The following is a 27456-nucleotide window of genomic DNA, read 5'->3' on the forward strand; positions in this document are numbered from 1 at the left end:
CAAACATAGAATGGGTGACCTTGGAAGCTAGAGGACTTTTCCCTCTCTGGAGATCTTCAAGCAAAGCTAGTTGACCATTTGTTAGCGAAGTTTTAAAAAGGATTCTAATTTAAATGTAACTTGTATTAGATGGCTTTTAATAATGTTTCCTAAAAATGGATTTAGAATAACATCTATACATATGAACTTTTAAGTTATATATTTTGCTCCATTCTATAAAATGAAAGCCTCTCCAAAGTAAGCAATGAGTGTTTCTCGACTATGTAAGTTTATTAATGATGAGGGGCTCAAATGTTGAATTCACTTATTCATATGAATCTCCCCATAGAAAGTCATGAATATTTTACAATATCTTATCCTCTATTTAACCTGTCCCCCCAAAATGCTTTGGAAAAAAGATAAGTTAAAAACATGAGAAGTAAACTAGTAAATTAGAAATTACAGACCAAAGACATAATAATAGACAGAAATAGGTAGATAAATTAACTAAAAGCCTGAAATAAATACCTGCCCCCATTCAAAGTAGTTTTTGTACTTCATGGAGAGGTAAAAATAATCTGTCCTGTTTTAGGATACTCTACTGAAATTGCTGTCTTCAAAGTCATTAGTAACTTGAGATTCATTTATTTCCCTCCCTGACTGTCTCTGAATCCAAAGGTTTGTGTTTCAGCTTCCAGACACAACAAAGGTGGAAGATGGAATGAATCTGTCTCAGCCGAGAACTTCTAGTACGCCTGTCTTTTTTGGCCCTGAGAGCTTCTAGCTTACATGCCCTACACTGAGTATACACCAATCATATCACTAGGAAACCATTATTTGTTGTAGGATTAAATCAATGCTAAATTAGATTTAACCACTGTCTCCTCAATTCCACTTAGTATCTTGTTTCAAGTTCTGACCCATAACATTTCCTTGTAGAAGTAAATCAATCATATTGAACTATGCTAAATTAGATAACTACTGTCTCTATCAATTCCACTGACTTAGTACCTTGTTTTAAGTTCTGGCCCATAACAATTCTCTACCTTCTTGGCTCCATAATTTTGCTAGTACTACTCTCTTTGTCTATACTGGACTATATTCTACTCTCTTCCTTTTACATACTTATTGAATTCCTATTGATATTCTGAGTATCATCTCTTCCACTTCAAATGCCATCTCTTCCACCAAGCCTTCCTAATTTTTTTTCCCCAGAGTCAGCATAATGCTACTTTGGTAGCTTTCTGATACAAATGCCATATTTTATTTAACATTACGCTGATATGAATAATCAACCACATTCAACTAATTCAACAAATTCAACTGTATTCAAGACATTATGCTATACTGTTTCCAGTGACTGTCTCACCAACTCTTTTTACTACTTTCAACTCTTGGTAAAGTGCTTAGTGAATGCTTAAAGTTTTCTACATCTCTATATAAATTTTTGATTGTGATATATTAGGTCAAAACATTGGGCATAACAATTTTGATTTAAAGTGAAATTAGAAATTAAAGTAGCATCATAAATAAAATATTTTAAGAGCTATACCTACCACAAATTATTTTGTTTGCATATATATATATAGATAGATATAGATATATATATCTATATCTATCTATCTATCTATCTATCTATCCATCTATCTATCTATCTATCTATCTATATATATATATATATATATATTCAAATATATACATTTTACTAATTACCTCCACTGCATCTTTCAGGCAACCAGCTAGAAGAAAAAATGCTGCAGAATGTTCAAATCTTTGTTTGCCAAGTAAAGAAAAGGCATTCTTTAACGCTGCTTTACGCCACCTGTCATCAGTAAAATTATGTCCAAAAAATTGTGTCATCTTGGTATCTTTTTGAGATCTAAAGAACAAAAACATACAAAAAAAAAAAAAGTGAGAATTAGAACTTTTCTGGGGAATTAGTACCAACCTAGGAACTAGTTCCAAACAATAATTTCTTGGCACCCAACGCAATGGCATATAATCTTTAAGCAAAAAATCAGATTAATTAATTTTTTTAATTAAATAAAAACTTTTACTTTCAAAACATATTCACAGATAATTTTTCAACATTGATCCTTGCATAGCCTTGTGTTCTAAATTTTCCCCATTTTTCCCTCACCCCACCCCTAGATGGTAAGTAATCAAATATATGCTATACATGTTAAAATGTGTTAAGTCCAATATATATATATATATATATATATATATATATATATATATATATATATATATATATATATATATATATATATATAGACATATTTGTATAATTATCTTACTGAACAAGAAAGATCAGATCAAAAAGGAAAGAAAATGAATGAAAAAAAAACAAAATGCAAACAAACAACAAAAAGAGTGAAAATGTTATATTATGATCCACACTCAAAGTTCCCAGTCTTCTTTATTGGTGTTGATGGCTCTTTTCATCACAAGGTCATTGAACTGGTCTCATTGTTGGAAAAAGTCATGTCCATCTGAAGTGACTTCAGTGGCAAATATTGTGTTTACCATGCACAATGATCTCCTGGTTCTGCTCATTTCACCTAGCATCAGTTCATGTAAGTCTCTCCAGAACTCTTTAAAATCATCCTGCTGATCGTTTCTTATAGAATAATAATATTCCATAACAATTACATACTGTAACTTATTCAGCTAACTTATTCTCCAACTGATGGGCATCCACTCAGTTTCCAGTTTCTTGCCACCAAGAAAAGGGCTGCCACAAACATTTTTAACAAATGATTTTTATGAGCACATTACTTAAACCACCTGAAAAATCTAAAAAAAAAAAAAAAAACCCTGTGGAATTATTTTGCCTTCTAAATTAATTTCAAAATTTGTACTATAAAAGACATCTTTTTTCTATTTTGTCAACACTGTTACTAATGGCATAGAGGGTCAATTTAATTTGAATAATTTCGGACAGTAAAGGTCCAGGGAATAATATCTTATCTAAAGCACCTTGGGAAATTTAGTGACTAAATTGGTTCTAAGGTAGCTTCCATGGCAACAGTCCATCCACTCTGACTGCCTGGCATTTATTTCTTCCTAATGTGTTTCTTTTTAGTGCATCAAAAAGTAAACTAAAATATTAGAATAAAATGTCACTCATGTCCCTGTATTAGCCTTAACATTTTTTGTTTAATAGCTATATCAGAAAGCACTTAAGAAATCAAGTAGGGAAAAATACAATTTAGTGTTATTAGTGTTTATTAAATGCTTCTAATTTAAAAACAAAACTCTTTGCCATACCTGTATAACCCCCATATCACAGCCTTCTTCTTCATTGCAAGGTAAAAAATGGCAGCATCTAATGGATCATTCTTTCTGTAAAAAGCTGCTTTTGCTACCTGTAATCAGAAACCATACTTAATATTTTTTGTTTTTTCATACATATACATGGAAAAATATCTTTTTTACAAAGCAAAAAAAAAAAAATTAATGCTATCCATTTGTAGATGTGCAATACTTGTGTGCTTTATTTAGCTATGTATTTATAGTTCATATAGTTTAAAAGACAGAATAAGTTTAAAAGGATAGGATGAAATGGGATAGGAATAGGATAGTAAAAGATAGAACAGCTTAATCTTCATCCAGTTTTGAATTAGTCCTGGCTCTGAATATTAATTTATACTTGCAAAAAGCTTTTAACAAAGTTTTTATAACAAGATACTTCCAATATTGCAAGGTCTTTCTGCAGTTGTTATAGTTAAATAATTTTTTTTTATCATAATCTCAACATTACATTAAAATTCTACTTTACATTAAAATTCGACTTTAATAATGGCAAGAGGCAGACTGTAGCTCTAGAAGTCTATGCCAACATACTATAAGCTCTGACAGATCCTATAAAGTTGGAAATGCTTCAGGTATAGGGTTAGTGACAGGTTCCATGTCTCTCCTCTGAAGACTAGGTTTAGAATTACCTCAGAGAGACGAGAATTTTTTTTTGCCTTAACAACTTTACAAGTTATAGAGGGTTTATGATTAGTATTAGTAAAGGAAGTTCTTTTAACTGATGAATTATGACTCCCTTAGTGGTTAAAACAAATAATTTCTATCTAGCTATACCAATTAAGCTTTTTTCTCTTAGACTACTTAAAACTATCCCAAATCCCAACTAGCTCCTTTACAAAAGTAAGTCACTGATTCAAGAGGACTGGGTAATCAACATAAAGCTACGGCCATCATATGAAAGACTTATACTTTGTTGACAAAAGAATTAGTATTTACTTATTTAGCATTAATATATTATTATATATTTAATATAAACTAAAATCAGCTCTACAATGCTAAGTCATAGCAATTTTTTTAAAAAGTGTAATTGACTAAAAAGTGATTGTTTATTTTTTTCAAAAACATTGGAAAAATATGAAAGTATTACAGCAGAGAAAGGGTATAACATTTTCATACTAGATTACTAGCATTTACCTTTTCTATACACTTGCGTAAGACTCGAGTGTTGCGAATCCACCATCCTACACCCATAGCTCTTAGTTCTGACCAGGAGGGATCATTTTTCTGCATAGCAGGTAGCATATTCAGTAACTCTTCTTCTGCTACGGAGTGAAATGCCCAGGCAAAATGACTAGTAGAGAGACCTAAGAACAGCAAAACAAATGGAACACTGAAATTCTCAATGTTAAAAGCAAAACCACTATCTCACAATGATTTATTGAAGAGAGGACTAGTGAAAGATCTATGATTTCATTGGTACTAAGGAACTCTCAATTTGAAAACTCCATTCATAAGTACAGACTGGGAGGTGTCCTGGAACTAATCGAAAAATTAGATTAAGTGACTTTCCCATATGGTCATGCAACTAGTACTATCAGAAGCAAGACTTGAATTCAGGTCATCCCAACTTCAGAGTAAGATCTCTAACTATAAAAATTCCTACTAACTAGAAACAAATCTTAAGGAAAGTATATTTCATAAAATTACAACATATTTGAAGTGTATCCAAATAATCCTGCCATGATTATCATAATAAACAAGGAAAGTTTATCATTTAAATATATTCTCATATCTACTTAAGTAACCTTCTATAAAATTACCTTGATGAAGGAGTTGAGCTCGATAAACAGGTGGAAGGGAAGTTGAGAGAAAAGTATGAAGCCGAACAGCCAAAAGAAATTTTAAGCCACATTCATCAAGAGTTTCTCCACCTTTGAACAAAAAATATATTTTTTATTTATTTTCATTGGAAAAAAGACAGAAAACAATTACATAAGTAGAAGGTAACATAGATAATGGTACACAATTTGACATGATAAGCCTAACCAATAGGATACTAAGCATATAAGAAAAAGAAACTGAAAAGCACTGTTAAATTGAAAAGATAAAATGTTGAGAATAAAATAAGTTAAAATTTAGAGATTTCTCATCATGGAAAATAAGATAATGTTACAGGTAATTTATTTCATTATATTGGCTTACTTTATCTTTTTGTGAATAAGGAAAATTGTCAAGAATTGTTCAAGGTATATAGAATTTAATATAATTCATAATCAAGCATCCTGGCATATTCACAGAGTCCTGAACTTGAAGTCAAGAGATATTTTAGGTCAATAACAAATGTCTTAGAGTTTTAGGTTTATCATTTATAAAATGAAAAAAATTAATGCCCCCACTATCTCTTGTTGTAACAAAAGGGCTTTGAAAACTAAAATCTTATACCATCTTTAATGTTAATAAAACAATTTTTTCTCATAATTACCCTGAAATGGCAAGTATAACTATTGCTGTCATCAACTTTCAGATAAGGAAATTGAGGCTTAAAGAAAAGAAATTTTTCACTATCAGATGATTAGTAAATTTTGGAGCTATATCTCTAATGAATTGTAGTTTATAAAGCTTTTAAATAATTGTAGTAACATAAAAAGATTTAGATTTCCTCATCATAACATATTTTTAGTAACATTAGATGAGAAAACTAAGTTACTAAAACATTAAATGATTTGGTTAGAATCAAACACAGCAAATAATGTGCTGGAACTCAAATTTAGATGTGACTTTATGATCCATGTGTTTTCCCTACTATGCCACTACAACTTTTTCACAAAGAGAATGAAAATAGAGTTAAGAATTAATATATTTAAATCAATTACTTTCCGTCTAAGACAGTTTTCTCAAACTGTTTTATACTACAAGATTATGGAAGGAAAATGTAGATATCAAGAATACTGTTTCTTCTACAATATTAAATATGAAATTCCCAATATAGCCCTTTTATGTATGGCCAACATTTTTCTCCTACTTTATTACTTCTCCCCACAAGATAAATACAACTGGTACAGTGAAAGATCACTGACTCTATAGTCAGAGGATATAAGTTTGAAACTCTGCCATCTATGTGATATTGGGCAATACTTCTCTATATCTCACTTTTCTGATCCATAAAATTGGAGATAAAACTAGTGGCTTATAAGGTCCCAACACTGAATATAATACCACCATTACTAATTTTATTTTGCTCTAAAAATTCCCTAGATTTCTTTTTTTTTTCTGGAAGTAGAGATGAAGTCCATGACTCCATATCATTTGGATGATAGAGTTTTTCAAAAATATTTCAAATCTCAAAATGCTTTCCACGGCAAAATTTTTGGGGAAAGCACTATAGAAATTATCAACATCTTCCAAATTTTAAACTATTTTAAAATTTAAACAAAAAAATAAATAAATAATAAAATATATAACAATGTTAATAGTTAGCATGTCTATAGACATATTAAGGTTTGCAAAGGTTATTTCATTTTAATCTCATAACAAACCTGTGAATTATCCTTATTTTCTGGATAAGTAATCTAAGGCAGACAGGTTATATGCTTGAAAAGTCACTTAACAAGTTGTCATAAAACTAATACATTTCTGAGATCACATTTGAACTCACATCTTCCTGATTCAATGTCTAGTGCTCTATTCACTGTGCCATCTAAATTACTTAAATATAAAACACAATTTATTTTACCTTGGTTTCTGTCTCTGCTTTCACCAATGTCAGTACTTGTAGTTGCAATAGTGTCTGCTAAGGCCATCAAAGACATCTGTTCCATCCGGTTGAGACCTGGTAAGCTAGAATGAAGTAAATGGCCTGAAAGAACCTGGGCATGTTCAGGACCAAAATAAGTTGGACTGTATTGAGAAAGATCAATAACCTTGGGCTTTGTATTTTCTTCTTCTGTCTCAAAGATATGAATATCATCAGTACTTAGTGCTGATATCTGGAAAAGCTCATTGTAACTTTCATCATGTAATTTACTTGTTATGTTTAAGTGACTACAATTACTGGATTTTTCTGAAGACGAAGTATAAGGGCTATCATCATCAGCAGCAAGTAAGGCATATAAAGGGAGAGGGGGTACTGAATCTATTTCTGTATAGTCTGTATTTTCAGTTTTATTGAATGTTGGGGGGTCTCTTGTGGTACTCCCACTTGCACTAATGGTAACAGATCTAAGCCGGCGTTCTTGATTGGGTACTACTTCATTCAAAGCCACAACTTCTCCTGCAATACATTTAACAAGATGGGATAGAATGGCTTTAGCTCTACGCACTTTACCAAGATCCATGAGTTCTAAAAGTTGCAAGGGATGATATTGAGGTAAAGTTGGAGAGAGTTCATGAGCTGCTTCAAAAAGTCCTGAATCTTCCATGTCTACATCAAGATCAAATGCAGTTTTCTTTCCACAAATTTTCTGTGCAAGACTAGTCATGGAGCGAGTTAATGTTTTCTTTGGTGGGTGTAAACCAGATCCTGATGAATTACTCGGTTTCACTAAACTTATGATAGATGGAGTACTTCCATCATATGAGCCTGTCATCAGTGGCTCTTGTTTAGAAGGTGGCTGCCATTGGGAATAAACATGCATCTCACAATCCATTCCTACCACAAGGATACCATCACGTACCCAAGATAAAGAAACAGGAAAAGGTGGTGATCCTTCTACTGAAGAAACCAAATCAACACAGCGGAGTAGAACAAACTTAGAATGAGACAAAACTTTAGTGTTCTCCCATAATGGGAATGCCAAGCCTTCTTTACCAGTTTGTTCCTGAACTCTGCCAGACAGCTGTCCATACATAAAGAGTTTTGATCCAATTCCTACAGTAAGTATATGAGAACCATCTTCTCTAGACATCCAGTCTAAGTGAACCAAGTGCTTTGTATATGGCATGATAATCTCTTTATTAGATAAATAAACTTCTTGTTTATTATAGGCCACTAAATTGCTATCAATACTAATACCAGAATCCAACATTGCGCTTAATTCATCTAAATGAATTGTCTGTTCAAGGATCCAGAATGAACCTCCTGTAGACTCACATTCAAAAATACTTACATGCATCATAAAGTCTTGAGAAGATCTACCATTAGATGTACTCTGTTTGTAGGCTACAGCTAAACGATTTGTGTGTGCACAGCTAACTTCTATTGGCCTGCCAGGAATAGTTACAACACTACTATTAGGAAGTCCATCCTCAATGAGTAAAGGCCATTCTTCCCAAATGTACTCAAGATTATTTTTTGCAGTATTTTCTGATGTTGAAGTCTCTACAGCTGTTACTCTGCATCTCCAGAATCTCACTTTTTCATCGGAACATGAAGTTGCCAATAAATAGGGAGCACTGCATACTGGATATATAGAAGAGGAACTTAGATGTCCTAAAACAAAAACAAATTATTCCTTAGGCAAAGAGTTAATAAATAAATCATCCTATTTAGTTAAATTTTAGTTTGTCGTCCTCAGAAGAGTACTATTAAAACTTTTAAGCAGTGCTTTTAGATATTGGTGCTTATTTAAAAAATTAAATATTTCAACATTAGGAGAAAAAAAAAATATGGATTTTGTATAATGTTAAGAAAAAATAGACTCCAAGTAAATAGGTGAGCAGTTGGTACAAGTACAATAACATTATGTGATTTGGGAGACTTTGAAGGAATTTTTAGCTTATCTACTCTTTCTTAATGGCACTGCTTTAAAATAAAATCCTCAAAATAAAATAAAGAGAAACAAAACAAAACAAAACAAAACAAAACATTCTATGTTTCTTTTTTTGAAGAAGAAAAACTTTAAAGAAGTTCCTTGCCATGGAATTTCCTTTTTTTTTTTCCTATTAAGTCAACCCTGGATTTCAACTACTGTTTCTGTGGACCATAATTTCTCTATAAGTAATATTTTAATTAGAATAAAACATACTTTTCACAAGGCAAACAGTTACAAAACTTAGAATTGTATCTCCAGAAAATAAAAAAGCTATTTTTAATTTTCTCAAATTTATTTTCTCTTTTTTCTCAAATTTTGTTAATTTCATTTCCAACAGCCTTACGCTATTTTTCACACCAAATTTTGGAAAAGATAGAATTAAGCTAATGAATGTCTTGTCCAACTTCCCTCCACAAAACACACAAAAAGACCTCAGAATGAAAGATAATATTACTTCTTTTTCTCTCATCCCTTCAATGTTAATATAGGCACTTTTAAAAATAGTGAGTAATTGTATTTAATTTATACTTTAACATATTTAACATGTATTGGTCAACCTGCCATCTGGGGAGAAGGGGGAAGGAGGAAAAAAATTAGAACAAAAGGTTTAGCAATTGTCAAGTTGTAAAATTACCCATGCATATATCTGGTAAATAAAAACTATTAAAATAAAATAAAAAATAGTGAGTAATTTAAAGTTTGTGATTATATAATAGGTTTTTAAAAATTTGAATATTCATTTTGGTAGTTAATAAATTGGGGTAAGTGGAGGTAAAGTTATAAAAAAAACAAAGATTTCTATGCTCTTGAAAAGGCCCCAGTAACATCCTTCTTCTGTTTAGTCCAGGAAATGGAAAAGAAGAGAAAACCGAAATGACTACATTATAGAGAACTAATAATATTCAATGCAAGAGGGCCAGCAGAAGAATAGGCATATCACTCAAGTACAGACATTCCTAAGAGTTAAAAAAGTAAACTTTGTTTTATAGTATATATATATGTTGGATTTTATTATTTTTTAAAAGACATTTTCCTGGGGGCAGCTAGGTGGCGCAGTGGATAGAGCATCAGCCTTGAATTCAGGAGAACCGGAGTTCAAATCTGATCTCAGACACTTAACCCCAGCCTCAGAAAAATGGGGGAAAAAAAAAAGGACATTTTTTCCTGTAAACCTTAGGAGCTGATCGCCTAAGTCCCTTAGAAACTTTCCCATAAAAAGTATCCTAAGGTTTAGTTTAAATTAATAGGATATATTTAGCAAGGGATTATATTACTATAATCTTTAAAAAATATTTTCAAGTTACAAATATTTCAAATTACACCAACAAGCATTTGAGAAAACTACAAATGGGCTTAAGTTACTTAACTTTATATATGAATATTTAAATATTAAATAAAATAATATTTATATATGTAAAATACTTAAGAAACCCTTAAGATTTACAAACCTGCTGATGGTTTAACACTGATTATCTCAACTCCTTCTGGCAAATTCAGTTCTTGGCTATATACCATTTCTGAAGAAAGAGTCAATTTACTAGTACTTTGAAGATTTGCTCTGCAAGCCTGATATTTCTTTGAAAAAGGAGAATGGATTTTTTCTGGAGAAGAAGAAAACTCTTCTTGTTGTGACACAGTCCCAGACACACTTGTATTTATTTTCTCATCTGAAAGATAGCATATGTATTTATAAAACTTAATTCAATAATATTTTAAAACAAAAATTAATGCTGTTTGTAAGTAAATATAGAACAAATTTCACTTAAGCTAATATCACAATCTAAATATAACAAGAAAACTTCCATCAAACTTAACTTGGGCAAGAAAATGAATGTGTGAGACCATCAATTGAATAGTACACCAAAAAAATGTGTGTGTAGATCTATATCTATCTCTATATATAGTTTTAACTATCATTTAACATTTATATGGTTCTAACAAGGAAGTAATCAAAAGTTCTAGTAACTTTATATTAACTAAAATTTTACTTTACTTCAAAAAAAAAAAAAAAGATACTTACCTACTGAGACAGGAATTGATTTTAAATGTAAATTCCACATATGAAGTAATGAGCGATTGTCTTGAGTAGACTCTATGACAACTAAGTAGAATTTTTCAGAAAATCCATTAGGTTGGGTACCTGTTAGTATTAAGAGGCTTTATTTACTATAAATTAAAAAAAAAAAAAAAGATAATTCTTAAACATAAAAGTTAAAAATAATTAATCATTAAGAATAACAGTGGGGCAGCTAGGTGACACAGTGAATAGAGCCAAAGGCCTGAAGTCAGGAGGACCTGAGTTCAAATCTGACCCTGGACACTTAACACTTTCTAGCTGTGTGACCCCAGGAAAGTCACTTAACCCCAAATGCCTTAGCAAAATAAATAAATAAATAAAAATAAACAATAATAGCTCAAATTTTTATTTAGCATACTTTAAAAAAGATTTCCATCAAACATGATAGGACATAAGAAAATTATCAAAATTTCCACTTTCTAATAAGGATATGGATTTGATGGATTATTTGACATCCCTATAGTATGCTTATATTTCATGAACAAAATTAATTTCTGAAAGTCAATTCAAAATAAACTACTTATACTATGAAAAACATTTAATACATATGACTATCATAGCAAAGTCACAAAATTGGCTAACCATCACAATTTCAATAGTAAGAAATTTTCAAATAGGAATAACATGAAGTCAATTTAGACTAGCTCTAGATGTCAAATTGTAATAAATTCAAAATAACTATATAGACTATATCTTACAAGGAACATATGTACCAAGAAACACTTACATACATACATATTCACTCACTACTGCACTCCATAATCTCTAAACATTTACACACCAAAATTTCTATTTTAGGGGGTTCCCTCACCTGCACTACTCTAATTCTCATAATATAAGAGCCTCACCACCTAGTTCCCCCTATTATCTGGTCACAGAGGGACTTGCTCCTCACTAAGACTGATTCCTATATTCATGTCCTTGTGAAGCAATGTTATAAGACCCTAGAGTTATGTATGCAACTATCCTCCTGCATAAGAAAAAATCAGATCAAAAAGGAAAAAAATTAGAAGGAAAATACAATGCAGGAGGACAACAACGGGAGAGTGAAAATGCTGTGTTGTGATCCACACTCAGTTCCCACTGTCCTCTCTCTGGATGTAAATGCTCTCTTCATCATAAAATCATTGGAACTGGCCTGAATCACCTCATTAACATTTTATTTTCAATAAAATTGGTTTCTATATAATCCTACATTTTTTATTTTATGCATTTTAAAACATTATTCCAGGAAGGGAGGTAGATAATCTTCATAGACTGCCAAAGGGGTCCACAGCACCAAAAAAAGCTAGGATGCTTCACCTTACATAAGTATAAAAAGTTTTTTAAAACCATTAAGTAAAGTAAAATGACACTAGACAAGCGGTCTATTCCAACTAGCTGAGGGATTTCATTATACCCTCCGGATCTTATATAAAAGCAAAGAGGTAGCTAAAATGAGATTTCTTCCTAGAAATTTAATTGTGGTCTTCTATCAAATCAGTGATTTTCTCTTTTTTGATTGTGGTTTTCTATCAAATCCTTGAAAAAAGGAGTTAAGGGGAAGAGCAGGGAGGGAAACTGTCAATTTCAGTTTTGTTCAGTTCTCCTTTCCCTTGAGCAAAGGAAGATCGTTTGGCTTTGAAGGGTCCAGGAAATGTTAGACTTTCCATGTTACCATGCATGTCATTGTTTCTAGATGGTGTCTCCAAATGAACTAGCAGCAGTATTTTCATTGGGAGGCATGGAGAAATAACATTCAAAAGCTCTACAAGAAACCTAACAACAAAAGTATATAAGACCTAAGATGAATTTCTTGAGGGTCCTGTAAATAAGGCAGGAAATGCAAGCAATTAGGAATTGGCTATGAGTTATCTTATGCTACATGTGATCTAAGCTTGAGTCTCTGGATTCTATTTATACTCATAGGAAAAATACAGAATAGACATGATGGGATGTTTTATATAAAGTATTCTTATTATACTACCATAATAAATATTTTAAAAGGTTAAAAAAAAAAAAAAGATACTGGACTTGGACCCTGGACAGGGTTCTGGTTTTAAATGATGCTTCAGAACCTTAACAAATCATAATAACAGACAAGTCACAAACTTCTAAGTTTCAGTTTCTCAACTACGAAACGGTACTTATAGTATCTCTTCACAGTTATTTTTTTCCATTTTTAAAATTAATTTTATAATTATAACTTTTTTTTTGACAGTACATATGCATGGGTAATTTTTTACATTATCCCTTGCGCTCATTTCTATTCTGAATTTTCCCCTCCTTCCCTCCACCCTCTCCTCTAGATGGCAAGCAGTCCCATACATATTAAATTACATAATTATTTTAAAGACAATATTTTGTAAATATTATATCTCTATATCAATGAGGTATTATTAACACTTCCTGCTTCCTACAAGACATTACTCCAATAGATATTTTTCTGTCACAAATTTGGAATATCTCCTTAACCATTGTTTTTTTCTTACTCTTACTCAGAGATATATTCAGGTCCAAGGAGGCATAAACAACTTTCCTGTGACTTTTCTGGACAATTTTGCTATTGTCACATTTCTCTGCTCCTCTTTATTGCTAAATTTGAGGAAATGATTATATACCCAACCCATTCTTTTCTTAATCCCATTAAAGAAAGCATCTAGATCAATCTTTTCTCTAAAAGTATCTTCTCAAACATCAAGAGAAACTTCTAATATACTACTAATAATAATATGCTGTCAGTCTTTATTGAGACTGAGATTTTTAAAGAATAAATGCTTACCACTATACGGGAGGCATTGCTAAGTCCTAGAGATACAAAGTTAAAAAAAAAAAAAAAAAAAGAAGCTTTTATCCCATTAAGGGAAAACAATTTGGACAAAGATTAAGTAAATACCAATTTGGAGAATGAGAAGGTATTAGCAACAAGGGGAATTAGGACAGATCTGCAGCTTTTGCTTTTAAACTTAGTTTCTAATTTCCTTAGAGACTTAGATTCTGGCCTATGACTTTGGCCATCACCCAATATACTTTATAGGAAAATTTAGATAATACTGACTTTAAACTGCATAAATGTCAAGATAAAGACTGAATTATTAGACTTTGATGTTTTCATGTTTGCAGTTTGATTAGTCTCACACAATAATGATTGAAGATCTATATATTCCTATGTTTCTCAAATTCTAAAATGAATTCGTGATCTCATCAATTAGGGATTTCCCTTCACTGATAACGTGATAAAAAATCATCTATGATTGTAGATCCTATGTTCTCTGCAAAAGTTCAACTTAGGATCCATTCAATGTGCTGGAATCTTTACTTACTTCCTCCTACATTGGAAAGGGACCAGTGTGGAATTTTGTGAACCCTAATTATTGCCAATCCATCTTTTTTTTTTTTCCTGTTACACATCTATATTTTACCAGAGTTCCTTTTTGCTTGTACGCTGATGCGTACTTAGATCCACCATGTACTTCTCTACCATCTTCTGTGTGATACTCTTTAATTTCTCAGACACAGTGTTACATTGAAGAGTTGGGCTTTTGTTATGAGAACATTGGAATCAGTAAAAAAAGTAATTTACTGAAATCAATCCAGTCCCCTCTCCTCCTTCTTTGATCTTGAAACTAATTTACTGTTTAGATGTATCTCAGATGTGCATTTTATTAGATGAAGTTTTTAATGTGTCCATCCAAATGCATTCTTAAATGTAGGGAAGAGACCATTTTCATTCATTTAGTTTTTCTTTTGTAGACAGACAAGTGAACTCTTTCTGAGTGATTGGAGATATTTTTCAAGGGTCTCTGAAACATTCTGGACCTTGTTGCAATCAGTAGCATGACATGTGCAAATGGACATCTGGAAAATGTTACCATCCTTAACCTGGACTCTATCCTGAATCCACCATTATACCTGAATACCCTTAGCAAACATAATGATGTTTAGTGTAAGAGGGTCATAGAACAAGCTAATTTTCACTACTCTATCTTCTAAAGTATCTTAAATGATTTTGATATATGACTAGGAGATAACTTATAAAAAAAGACCTATGTTAGCAGCATTTTGTTCTACCAAATCAGGTTGCCTTTTGTGTGTGTGTGTGTGTGTGTGTGTGTGTGTGTGTGTGGTTAATAAACAGCAAGCACAAAAGAATTTTGTATTCTCCACAGCTTTCAATTAATTTTGAAACCTGCTTATTTCCTACTAATACATTATCAAGGATGGCTTTGATTCATGTACAAGTTATCCCTTCCTATCATAGCTTGATATAACACAGATCAGCATAAGAAATTAAATAAGAATTTTTGACAAGTTTTGCAGAAGCTGCAGATGACACATGAAGGTCAGCAGACTGCATAAAAAAGTATAAACTCAGAAATTCATAAAATATATATAAAGTGTTGTATAATATCAAGAAAAAGAAGAAGGAAATCTACAAAGCTTGAAGACTTCTCTCATAGAAAGGGAGGGCCAAAAGTATTTATACAGATTTTCCAGATTGTGGAGGTAATATTCTCCTTACACCTGTGATATGGACAGGATCACTATATAGATTTTGTATAGATAGTATTAAAAATATTTTAATAATAACCAATTGTAAAAGACTTAGCTACACAGATGATTATAATGGTCCATGACAACTCGAAAGGATACATGATGAAAAATGCTATCTATGTCCACAATGAGAACAGATAAACTCTGTGTGTAGATTTAAGCATACTTTTTTCACTTTGTTTTTCTTTCTTTTTTGCAACATGGCCAATATGGAAATCTTTTATATGACTTTACTTGTATGATAGACTCCATACTGCTTGCCTTCTCAGTGGGCAAAGGAAGGGTTACAAGGTTAAGCTTTAATAAGATTAATGAGTGAGAGAAGGGTTATAAGAAAGTGATACAAGGTTAAGATTTTTTGTTACCAAAAAAAAAAAAAAAAAAAAATCAAAATGTGCATACCCTTTGACCCAGCAGTAATACTACTGGGCTTATATCCCAAGGAAATACTAAAGAAGGGAAAGGGACCTGTATGTGCCAAAATGTTTGTGGCAGCCCTTTTCATAGTGACTAGAAACTGGAAAATGAATGGATGTCCATCAATTGGATAATGGTTGGGTAAATTATGGTATATGAATGTTATGGAATATTATTGCTCTGTAAGAAATGACCAACAGGAGGAATACAGAGAGGTTTGGAGAGACTTATATCACCTGATGCTGAGTGAAACGAGCAGAACTAGGGGATCATTATACACTTCAACAACAATAGTGTATGAGGATGTATTCTGATGGAAGTGGATATCTTCAACATAGAGAAGAGCTAACCCAATTCCAATTGATCAATGATGGACAGAATCAGCTACATTCAGAAAAGGAACACTGGGAAATGAGTGTAAACTGTGAGCATTGTTTTTTTTTTTTGTTTTGTTTTGTTTCTCTTCCCAGATTATTTTTACCTTGCGAATACAATCCTTCCTTTGCAACAACAACAACAAAATTCGGTTCTGCACATATATATTGTACCTAAGATATACTATAAGATATTTAATATGTATGGGAATGCCTGCCATCTAGAGGAGGGGGTGGAGGGAAGGAGGGGAAAAATTCAGAACAGAAGGGAGTACAAGGGATAATGTTGTAAAAAAAAAAAAAAAAAAAAAATTACCTATGCATATGTACTGTCAAAGAAAATGTTATAATTGTAAAAATTAATTTTAAAAAAAGTACATATTAGCTAACAGGTAGTGAAATTTAAAACTTTTTCAGCATTAATTAGGTCCAAGATTTTTTTCCCATGCCTTTGGCATTTTTCTTTCCTTCAGATTCTTTGTATATTAGTCCCTCAATGTCTTCACAAGTGTATTGCTTTACTATGAATATACTTTATAGAGAAGACAGAAATGTGTGTATTGTATATGTGTATAACACACACACACTTCTATCTATTCTCTTCAGTGCCATAAGACTCTTCAATTATAAACCAAATATGATGATTCCACTATACTGGATGAATTAAACAGTTGGATATTAAAAAAATTCCTTTTTTTTTTTGGTGGTACTTCCATTTTTGTCATTAAATGCCCTTTGCTTAGCTGGATATTGTACTGTTTTCTTCAAATTGATTTCTCTACTACTTCTTTTAAACTTATTAAGATGCCATTGCTCATGTTTTATATCTTCCTTCTTAAGATTTTACAAAACAGTTTACATTCTAACTCATTCTCTCTACCCCTTTCCCCGCTCCCTCCCCAGCTGATTTCCTGAACTGCTATGATCTCTAGAAAATTATTTTAGCACTTCCCATTATCCTCAGCACTCCTAGACCAGAGAGTATAAGGTAGACTTCCTCCTTGATGTTTTACTATTTAAGGAGGGCTCTCAAGGAATTCATTTCATCATTTTTAATCTAATTGATTTCTGAGATGTCATGATCTCCAGATCACCATTATGGAAGATGAAATGAAACTTGCACTTCCTCAGAGACTGACTAAAATACTTTGTGAGTCTTTTGGTTTCCTTGTTGTGGCAATCAATTTATAATGGTTAACCCTCTGGAGGAAAACCTTATATTATATATGGAAAGAGAGCAAACTTTTCATTGCCTACTTGATCTACATAATGTTCCATGTAAATAGGCATTTAATAAGCTAGCATTAAGTATATTTTCCTAAAAAAAAAAAAAAAATTTCAGAATTAGTTTCTATTATAACTGATTTCCTTTAAATCAAGCCTACATTTGTTTTTCTATAACTTTCACACACAGTTTCTTGGTCCTTCTGGATACTTGGGACTAAGTCAAACAAATCTAATCCTTCTGTTTCAAGGATACCTTGTAAAGATCTTGAAAAAAGCTGCATCATGTTGTTTCTAAGCCTCTATGTCTTTTAGCTAAACAGATCTCTAGTTCTTTCAACCAATCTTTCAACCAATTGTCCCTCATCATCCTGGTTTTCATTCTCTGAGCAACATTCTTCCTAATTCTAATAACCCACTAACTCAACAGAATATTCTAGATGTAGTCAGATCTATTGATGCAAGCATGGTATAAAACTAACTAAGTCTTTCCTCAATCTCACAAGTGAAGGTTTTTCTCAAGATAGTCTAAAGTAATGTTTTTCATCACCATAAAATAATCTTCATATATATATATATATATATATATATATATATATATATATATATATAATCTTTATATTAAGAATATAAGACAAGTAAAACTCTTAAATCTTTTCCATAAAAACTGTTAACTAGTTATACCTTTTCTAACTTCCTTGAATTCAAAGAATCCAAGGAAAGGATTTTATATTAAACTTAAGCTCTATTAAAATACATCTCTGTTAGATTTGGGCTGTCATTCACTCTTTTTTCTTCTTGATTTATCATTAATTATGCTGATTATTATCTCTCTCTATTTTCATATTATTTGCAAATTTGAACAGCACAGCATCTTTGTTTTCATACAAGTCACTGACAAAAATGTTCACTTGCACAAAGCCAAATATCCACATATATATGCAGTAGGCCAATACACACACATACATATACACACATGCACATATACACATTAGCCAAAAATTGATTTAAAGGATATTTAAAATATCTTTGTAATTTTACTTATGAAATTTTTTTCTTTACCAGAATCAGATAAAATGCTGCCTTTTCCCAGACTTTTCTTCTCTAGGCTATTCAAAATGAAGTCTTCTTGAAAAACATGAAGTAGCTGTGTTTTTCTGCCATGCTAAATGTGAATAAATAAATAACAATATAAATTGCCAAGTAAATAATTTACTTAAATTGTCTATAGTCAAAATAAACTGTAAACTTACAAGTTCAGTAATAGGATCTAACTCAATAATGCATCCTGGTCTTGCTGTTGATTGTTGACTTACAATGTTAAACACTTCACCAACATATTTCTGTTTAAAAATAAAGATATTTTCTCAATTACAAAGTTCATTAAAATTACCAACATTTATTACAATCTGTTAGTGGGGGTGGGCGGGGAGGGGGAGGGCCTGAGAATCCCATTTTCTTTAATTTTGTAAAAAACCAACTAACTAATCCATTTGAAGTCCCTTCCAAGATTACAGTCTATGCACCTTGCTGGAGATTTCACACGCACTACAATGTAGATCAGAATCAAGTAATTAAGGGCATGATTAGTTGTACTAAAGGAAAATTATTTCAAATCCAGTAGTATTATATAAACCTGACTCCAGGGATAAAATAAAAAGTTGCAGTGGTCAGTCATTGTTTTGTAAAAAGTTATTTTGAAATATGATGGGATCTTTGGAAATAAGTTAAAATTTTATACATTTTTGCTAGTAATAAAATACTACTTTTATCACCATGTTAAAGGCAGCCAAATATAGTAGAAGAATGCAATCATGAAAACTCATACTGTTTATATGAACCTGCAAAAGTTACTTAATTTCCCAATGTCTGAGAGGCAATTTTAAGACTAAAAGATGCAGATAAATTGCTGGTCTGCACAGGTAAAAAGAATGTCTTCATTGGGAGATACTTCCTGTGATATAATCCCAGGTGCAATGAAAATGTATAGGTTCCTTTAAAAGTGACATAATAAAAGTTTTAATTTATGAAGATCCAGGGACAGCTAGGTGGCGCAATGGATAGAGTACCAGCCCTGAATTCAGAATGGGAGTTCAAATCTGGTCTCAGACACTTAACACTTCCTAGCTGTGTGACACTGGGCAAGTCACTTAACCCCAGGCTTAGGGGAAAAAAAAAAAAAAAAAAGAAGAAGAAGAAGAAAAAAGAAAAAAATAATAATTTATGAAGATCCAAGTATTTTTATGGTAGAGTTTATGAATGCTATCTTTAAAAAAATTAATAGTTACTCAATGAATTAAATATTTGTTAAAGCACATAAATGGCATTAGGAGATGCAGGTTCCTAGACAAGTAAATATAGTATATATACTAAACAAATACAAAGGAATTTCTGAGTTGAACAGAATAACAACTGGATCAAAACAAAACAAAACACCAAAACCAAATCCTAAAAATAAGCATGTTCTATTTAATAATTTATACTACATATATTATTTGAGATTAAAAATTCAAACAGGTTTATGTAACTTACATATAAACATTCCTTTTGTTGTAATCAATAAAAAAAGTATATTAAGTTTCTCTTATGTTTCAGGCATTAGTTACATAAAAATCAAAATTTTAATCAACACTTTAATTTGTGTGATTAATAATTTCAGATTAAAAGTAACACAGGTTTTATAGGATTTATGGAGAAATCTTTCACTTACAGAAATTTCAGGGTTGGATAGTTCATATAAAAGTTTTTTGGCATCAGTGACAGCTTCATACAATCTCAAATATTGCCCATCACTTGCCACAAAGCAAGCACTAGGAGAGTTGCAATAAGCACCTAAAAAAATTGATGAACATTTTAAATTTAGCAATAAAAAGATAATGTTTAGATTCTTATCTTGAATAAAAAAGAAAACATGATGCTTACCTAGACAATAACTAGGTATGAGTGTAGGTAGCCATGCCACATTGGAAAAGGCCGAAACATGAAGAGAATTAATCCTTGCAAGTTCTGACACACCTCCAGAAAAAGACAATGGCCCAACTGGATCAACCCTCCAAAGAATAAGTTCACTATAAACTGCATTTGGATCCTGGAATGTTATATCTATAGTACTTCTACTAGGCTTTCCTAATGAAATTTCCTCAGAGTTTGAAGCATCATAAGGCTGTTTCAGATTGTCAATGTCTGGTGTCCTCAATGCATTATGATGGGATGTTGTTAGTAGCAATGGTAATACTGAATGGCAAGCTAAATCATTAAGATGAAAGCGATGACCACAATATCTAGATTTATGGGAAATACTGAGCACTGTAGAAAAGGCAGATTCTTCTGCAAAGCTGACTAACCACTGATTCAAGGATCCATCTGCATGCTTTGAAATCATCATGACATTAGGAGTGAAGATACTTAATTTTAAACTATTAGTTGATTTACTGTGACCAGAAGAGATGAGCATTGATGTGGAACGTGTAAGACCAGAGGGTTTTTGTTTGCCTTGCTGAATAGCCAAATCAACATTCTTGGTACAAGCATACATGACTATGCTTCTGCAGAGAGAATTTGCATCACCCGTAGGAAAAGCTACTGGAATTCTGGAAACAAATGACACCTAGATTTAAAAAATATATATATGCATTACAATGCATATATTGTATAAAGATATAAAAAACTTAATTACAATTAAGCAAGTATATTTAAAAAAAAAAAAAGTAGTATACCGGCTGACATAATACTCGTACCTGCACCTGGCGAAACATACCAGGCTGGTATTCATCCAGCCAATCCACATGCCATATCAGCAAAGAACCATCCACTGGATGAATACTGAAAAGCATGTCTGCATTCTTACTCCATTCAGACAGAAGCACTTCAATCTGATGATCAATAATAGCAGATGGTAATGGTACACAACCTGAATTGAGTATATTTTTTTCACTACTCAACTCTCTCTTTTCAGGAATTGCTTTCAGATCATCAACAGCATCATCTGTTTCTGGTAGAAAAAAGTATTAATCAATAAACTAAATGCAATTAGGTAACAAATTTGATAAGAAATACTAGAAAGGCAATAATTTAAATTAGTATCTAAGTTTCATAAATAAATTTTAAAAAGGAAACTTTTACTTTAGGAATATGTATAGTACTTTAAAGACTATCCCTGTAAAATATTGTAAAGTTTTATTCTCATCATTATAGAGTTACATAGTCATCAGTTTCTAAAATTATGTTTATTAACACTAGTCCTAATATAAACTTAGCCTTCCAAAAAAGGATATCAACATGAAATCTGCAGCCTTTTCAGACATTAGGACAATCACAAAAGTGATCTCATTTCAGTTATTATAAATATTGTTATATTCACCAAATGAAATTTTGATATTCTACTAAATTAATGTTGCTATTGCTTGTGTTCTACAATTATAATATTTCACCTATTCTTTGCAACCAAAAAACATCAGTTTTTAAAATTCAAAATCAATGTATTTCTCAATGTAGCAAAAATTTAAGAAAAGTTTCTAGTCCAATGTTGTAGGTATACTTTGTTATGATTTTTCTGAACTACGCAAGCAGTTAAGAGCATTTTAAAATTATTAATTTATTATTATATCACATCTGTAAAGGGCAGGAATTTTGGAGAAATTTACTTAAGGCTCAGCATAATTGATTTAGTCCTACAACAAAGTGTTAACGAAGTGGAATTGATAAGACAATGGTTATCTAGTTTTACATGAACTTAGTACTTATAGTTTTACAAGATTGACACTTATTCTACAAAATTGACACCTACGATACTGTACTTATAATAGAGTATATAAGAGCCAACAAGGACCACCATCCTCCTGGTGGCTGGCCTGTTCGCCTTCATTTCTCTACTGAGACCAAATCCTATCTGAAGGCCCTCCAGAAAGCTAGCCAGGTCCCACGTGAAGGAGAACTTTTCAAAACTACCCCAATTTTGGGGAAAAATTTTTTTCCTCTGTGGCATTTAGTGAAGGAAAAAAAAGAAAAAAGAAAAAAAAACTGTGAAGGAGATAATAAAGAATGTGGACTTTATCCCTGGCTATTCTTATAGTGACTACTCTGCTGAAATGAAGGCTGGTCCCAAGACTTCCAGAAAGCAAACCAGGATATTACACACATTACTATAAATTATTATAATATGCTATGATTAATATATTACATATAATACTATGTGTTATGATTATATTATTATAATTATTGTCATATGTAATCATATGTAAATATAATTATATTTGTGATACAGTATAATTTATATTTATTATTATAAATTATTGTCTAGTATATTTCTAAAAATGTCTAAACTTCACTTTTAAAAATAAAACAATAATAGGCCAGAGGTACCATAGTTTCTGAATCTGTCATAACACACCTAATTTTAAAACTTTTTAATAAAAAATTTAATATAATTTAAGTCAAGAAATACATTGTGCTAGATGCTAAGGATGGAAAGACAAATTTGAAAAATAACATTTGTCCTCAAGGAATCTACACCCTTCCTATAGGATATTATTTGTTAGATAAGTAATAAAAAATGATTTAAGAGGGAAGGATTAATTAAAGATTTCTTATAGGAGGTAGCACCTGAGCTGATCCTTGAAGAAAGCTAAAGATTCTAAGCAGAGGAAAAGTAGGATGACATTTCATTCTAATTCATTTTGTATCAGCAGCCCTGCTAGGTTTCTTCTCCAGGAATATCTTGCATGCCTAAAATAAGCTGATGATCTGAAATCACATCAGCATAAAGATTGATTCAGTTTTTGAAACTTAAACATTCTCTAGGCTCCCTTAGCAGCCTCTCTCTTCTGATTGGAGGAGGGCTGGAGAGAAGAGACATAAACTCCTCCCATAACCTTCAGAACTTTCCAGGTAACCTCATTTTCTATGGGCATATCTGACAACTCTGCTTAGTTTCAACTCCATTAATATCATGCCGAAACTGAATATCCCTTGATGCTCCTCCCCCCACCTCTTCAGCTTCCATTTGTGAGTTCTTTCCCCATTAGATTTTAAGTACCAAAAGGAAAGGACTGTCTTTCTTTTTTTTATTTGTAATGCCAACATTTAGCATAGCCAGTGCTTGGAATACAGTAGAAATAAATGTGTATTGAATTGAACTGAATTAAGTATAGACTCTAAGACATGTGAAAGCATGCAATCAGGAGAATGCAAAGTTAGGGAAATAGCAAGTTAACAATACAGACCAGACCAAAGAATGCAAGAAAGTGAATAGTGACAAATACGTCTGATAAAATAGGCTTACCCAATCTATTTGTAAAGAGTAAATCCCATGCTAAGTTTTTACTTTGTCTTAGAAATAGTAGGGAACCTATAAGTACTTTCAAAAGGGAGCATGGTAAAGTGATATCATGATGACATGATATATTAGCCACCCAGAAATTATCTCAAAAGCTCCTTGACACAGCCTACCACTTTCTTGCATTTCTCATTTCTGATAATAGGATCCTGGTCTTTGTTCTTGTTGAAATCCCTCTACATGTGCTCCAGATTCCCTTCCCTTTCATGTTCACCAGCAGATAACTTTCTCAATCATAACCTTTTCAGCCTTTCCCTACTTAACCTTTCCCTTTTTAATGCCTTCAAACATAGAGATCATTCTTTTATTTAAGCTTTTTATTTTCAACACATATGCATGGATACCCTTGCAACTCTAGGTATCAAATTTTCCCTTCTTTCCCCCCAAAACCTCCCCCAGATGGCAAGTAATTCAATATATGTTATATATGTTAAAATATGTTAAATCCAATATATGTAAACATAAACAAAATGCAAGAGAAGAACAAACACAAAGAGTGAAAATGCTTTGTTGTGATTTGCACTCAGTTCCCACAGTCCTCTCTCTGGGTGTGGATGGCTTTCTTCATCACAAGATTTGATATCATTCTTAAAAAAAAACCCTTTCACCAGAAATGACTACCCTTAAAAATATCATCCTATATGTCCATCAATTGGAGAATGGTTGGGTAAATTATGGTATATGAAGGTTATGGAATATTATTGCTCTGTAAGAAATGACCAGCAGGAGGAATACAGAGAGGCTTGGAGAGACTTACATCAATTGATGCTGAGTGAAATGAATAGAACCAGAAGATCTCTGTACACGTCAATGTTGTATGAAGATGTATTCTGATGGAAGTGGATATCTTCAATATAAAGAAGATCCAACTCACTTCCAGTTGATCAATGAGGGACAGAAATAACTACACCCAGAGAAGGAACACTGGGAAGTGAATGTAAATTGTTAGCACTTCTGTCTATCTACCCAGGTTACTTATACCTTCGGAATCTAATACTTAATGTGCAACAAGAAAATGGTATTTACACACATATATTGTATCTGGGTTATATTGTAACATATGTAAAATGTATGGGATTGCCTGTCATCGTGGAGAGGGAATGGAGGGAAGGGGGGATAATTTGGAAAAATGAATACAAGGGATAATATTATAAAAAAAAATTACTCATGCATATATACTGTGGAAAAAAATTCTAAATAAAAAAAAAAATATATCATCCTATGCCTTTCTTACTTTTCTTTTTTTAGTTAGTTTTTTAGTTTAGTTTTTCAGTTAGTTTTACTAACTCTAGGAAAAACTACCTACATCTGTTGCCTCCCATATAACCCTCCTTTTGCCACTTTTTAAACTGAAGATATTCTCTCTATAAAATTACCAATGATCTTTTAATCTCAAAATATTTTCCCCCCCTCAGGTACTTTCCCCTTAGCTACCCTTTTCTTCTCTTAAGCTTTTATGACAGTATCATCAGCTGATTCTCTTCTTATTTGAGTACTCCTCAGTCTTGTTTGTTAGTTCATCATCCATATTCAAAACCCCTTAACTGTGGCTGCTATCCAGATTTTAACCTTTATACTATTTAGTTAATCTCATCACCCCTAATATAAGTATTATAGCTAAACAGATAACTCAGAGATTTTAATTTCTAGCTTCAGCTTTTCCCTTGAGCTTCAGTCACAAATCATATATTCCTATGGAATATTTCAAACTAAATGTCCTAAAAACTTATCAAAGTCAACATGTCTAAGATATAACTCATTATTTTTCCCCTGAATCTTCCTCACTTTCAAATGTCTTTTCTATTAAAGACCCTTATCTTTCAAGCCTTTTAACTTTGTAATATCTACATTATTATTAAATCTTCCTCAAAGCACACATCTAACAAGTCACCAAATCTTGCTGTTTCTATCATTACACCATCTCTACTCGGTCACAACCCTAATCTATATGAGACTTCATTGTCATTATTTGAATTATTGCAAGAATAATCTAATTTATCTCCCTGCCTCAAATCCCTCATGAAACCAATTGATCATAAACCACAGGGCCAAAGTGATTTGTCTTCCCTTTCTTATACTCTTTACCCAATAAACTCTAGACTAAAATAAAAAACTCCCGTTTAGCTTTTAAAGATTTTCACAACATGGGCCCAATCTACCTTTCCAGATATACTCTTCCTCCTCTTCCTGTACTGTATGTTGTAGCCAAAATGATTTTGTCTCTATGTCATTGTACTAGCTTTCTTCATTGTTTGGATTATACTTCCCTTCTCAATTTCATCTCTGAGAATCCTTCTCTTCCTACAAGATTCAGCTCAAAAACCACCTTCCAAAAGAGAGGCTTTTCTGGATTTCCCCCTCCCCCCCACTACAAGTGGTAGTGACCTCCCAGCCTTATATTTGTTTATATCAATTTTCTTTATATTTATTTTCCCCCTGAATCTTTCTCACTTCCAAATGTCTTTTCTATTAAAGACCATCATCTTTTAATATATGTGCTTATTATCTCTTTCCTTAGTACATAAGCTCCTTGAGAACACTCTTTTTATTTGTACCCCTAATGCCTGACACACAGGAAGCTGATTGATTGCAGTGATATAATCAAACAGATTTAAGAAGATCTGGCACCTAAATGGAAAACAGATTGGTAAGAAAAGAACAGATTAATTAGAAGTGAATTTCTATAGTAGAAACAAAAGGTAAGGAGGACCTCATTTAGAAGAGTAGCCAAGTGAGTAAAGAGAAGATGAACTTATAGAGTTCAGGTAGAGGTAAAGGTCAGGAAGGATTTCAAGATTCATTGTGAATACAGTGATATCTTTAAGAGACAACGGCAAATATGAAGGAAGAGTATATATCTTAAGGGGAAAGATAATGCATTCTGTTTTAGACATGTTGGTTGAGAAGAAGACTGGATATCTAAATAGAGATAAATAGTAGTGATGTGAAATGAGTTCAAGAGTGATTAGGACATGGACAGGCCCTGAAGTCAAGAGGACCTGAGCTCAAATCCAATCTTAAACACTTCTACCAGTTTGATCCTGGACAAGTCCTTAACTCCAATTACCTTACCAAAAGAAAAAAAGAAAAAAAAAAAAAAAGTGATTAGGGCAAGACATATAAAATTGAGAATTGAGAATCACCAGAGATAGCAACATGGAAGTTGAGATCACCAAGAAAGGATAAATAGGAAAAAAGAGAGGTTTCAGTTCAAAACTTTGGGGGATGACCACAACTGTGGGCAAGGATAAGTAATTCATCAAGGAAACTGAAAATGAATGGTCTGGTCAGAGCAGCAGGAAATAGTGACAAAGAAGCAAAAAGAGGAAACTAAGATACAGGAGGAGAGAGAGAGAGAGTGGTTAACAATACTGTAATCAGTCAGAAGGATGAGGAATGAAAGAGGCCAAGTACACACTGAATAATTTTGGATAATGCAGTTTCAGGCTGGTAGCTGAGTCTTAAAGTAGATTTTATAAAGACATTGAAAGACACTATTTGGGAAAAAAT

The 27456-nt window shown here is 32.1% G+C and overlaps 1 protein-coding gene across 7 annotated transcripts in view; it reads right to left on the reverse strand.

Moving 5' to 3' along the window:
- The window catches only part of DMXL1 (Dmx like 1), a 140481-nt gene that overhangs the window by 77965 nt on the left and 35060 nt on the right, over positions 1 to 27456 (reverse strand). For all 7 annotated transcript variants that reach the window (XM_074281529.1, XM_074281528.1, XM_074281527.1 and 4 more), the window contains exons 11-22: positions 21350 to 21603; positions 20535 to 21219; positions 20323 to 20444; positions 18866 to 18955; positions 18675 to 18777; positions 11008 to 11127; positions 10436 to 10654; positions 6971 to 8665; positions 5058 to 5168; positions 4432 to 4601; positions 3253 to 3350; positions 1693 to 1858 (exon numbers count right to left, since the gene is read on the reverse strand). In XM_074281529.1, the coding sequence (XP_074137630.1) occupies positions 1693 to 1858; positions 3253 to 3350; positions 4432 to 4601; positions 5058 to 5168; positions 6971 to 8665; positions 10436 to 10654; positions 11008 to 11127; positions 18675 to 18777; positions 18866 to 18955; positions 20323 to 20444; positions 20535 to 21219; positions 21350 to 21603 (3833 nt within the window). The remainder of the gene's footprint in view (positions 1 to 1692; positions 1859 to 3252; positions 3351 to 4431; positions 4602 to 5057; positions 5169 to 6970; positions 8666 to 10435; positions 10655 to 11007; positions 11128 to 18674; positions 18778 to 18865; positions 18956 to 20322; positions 20445 to 20534; positions 21220 to 21349; positions 21604 to 27456) is intronic.

This window comes from Sminthopsis crassicaudata, chromosome 1 (genome assembly GCF_048593235.1).
Source record: "Sminthopsis crassicaudata isolate SCR6 chromosome 1, ASM4859323v1, whole genome shotgun sequence".
Taxonomy (NCBI): domain Eukaryota; kingdom Metazoa; phylum Chordata; class Mammalia; order Dasyuromorphia; family Dasyuridae; genus Sminthopsis; species Sminthopsis crassicaudata.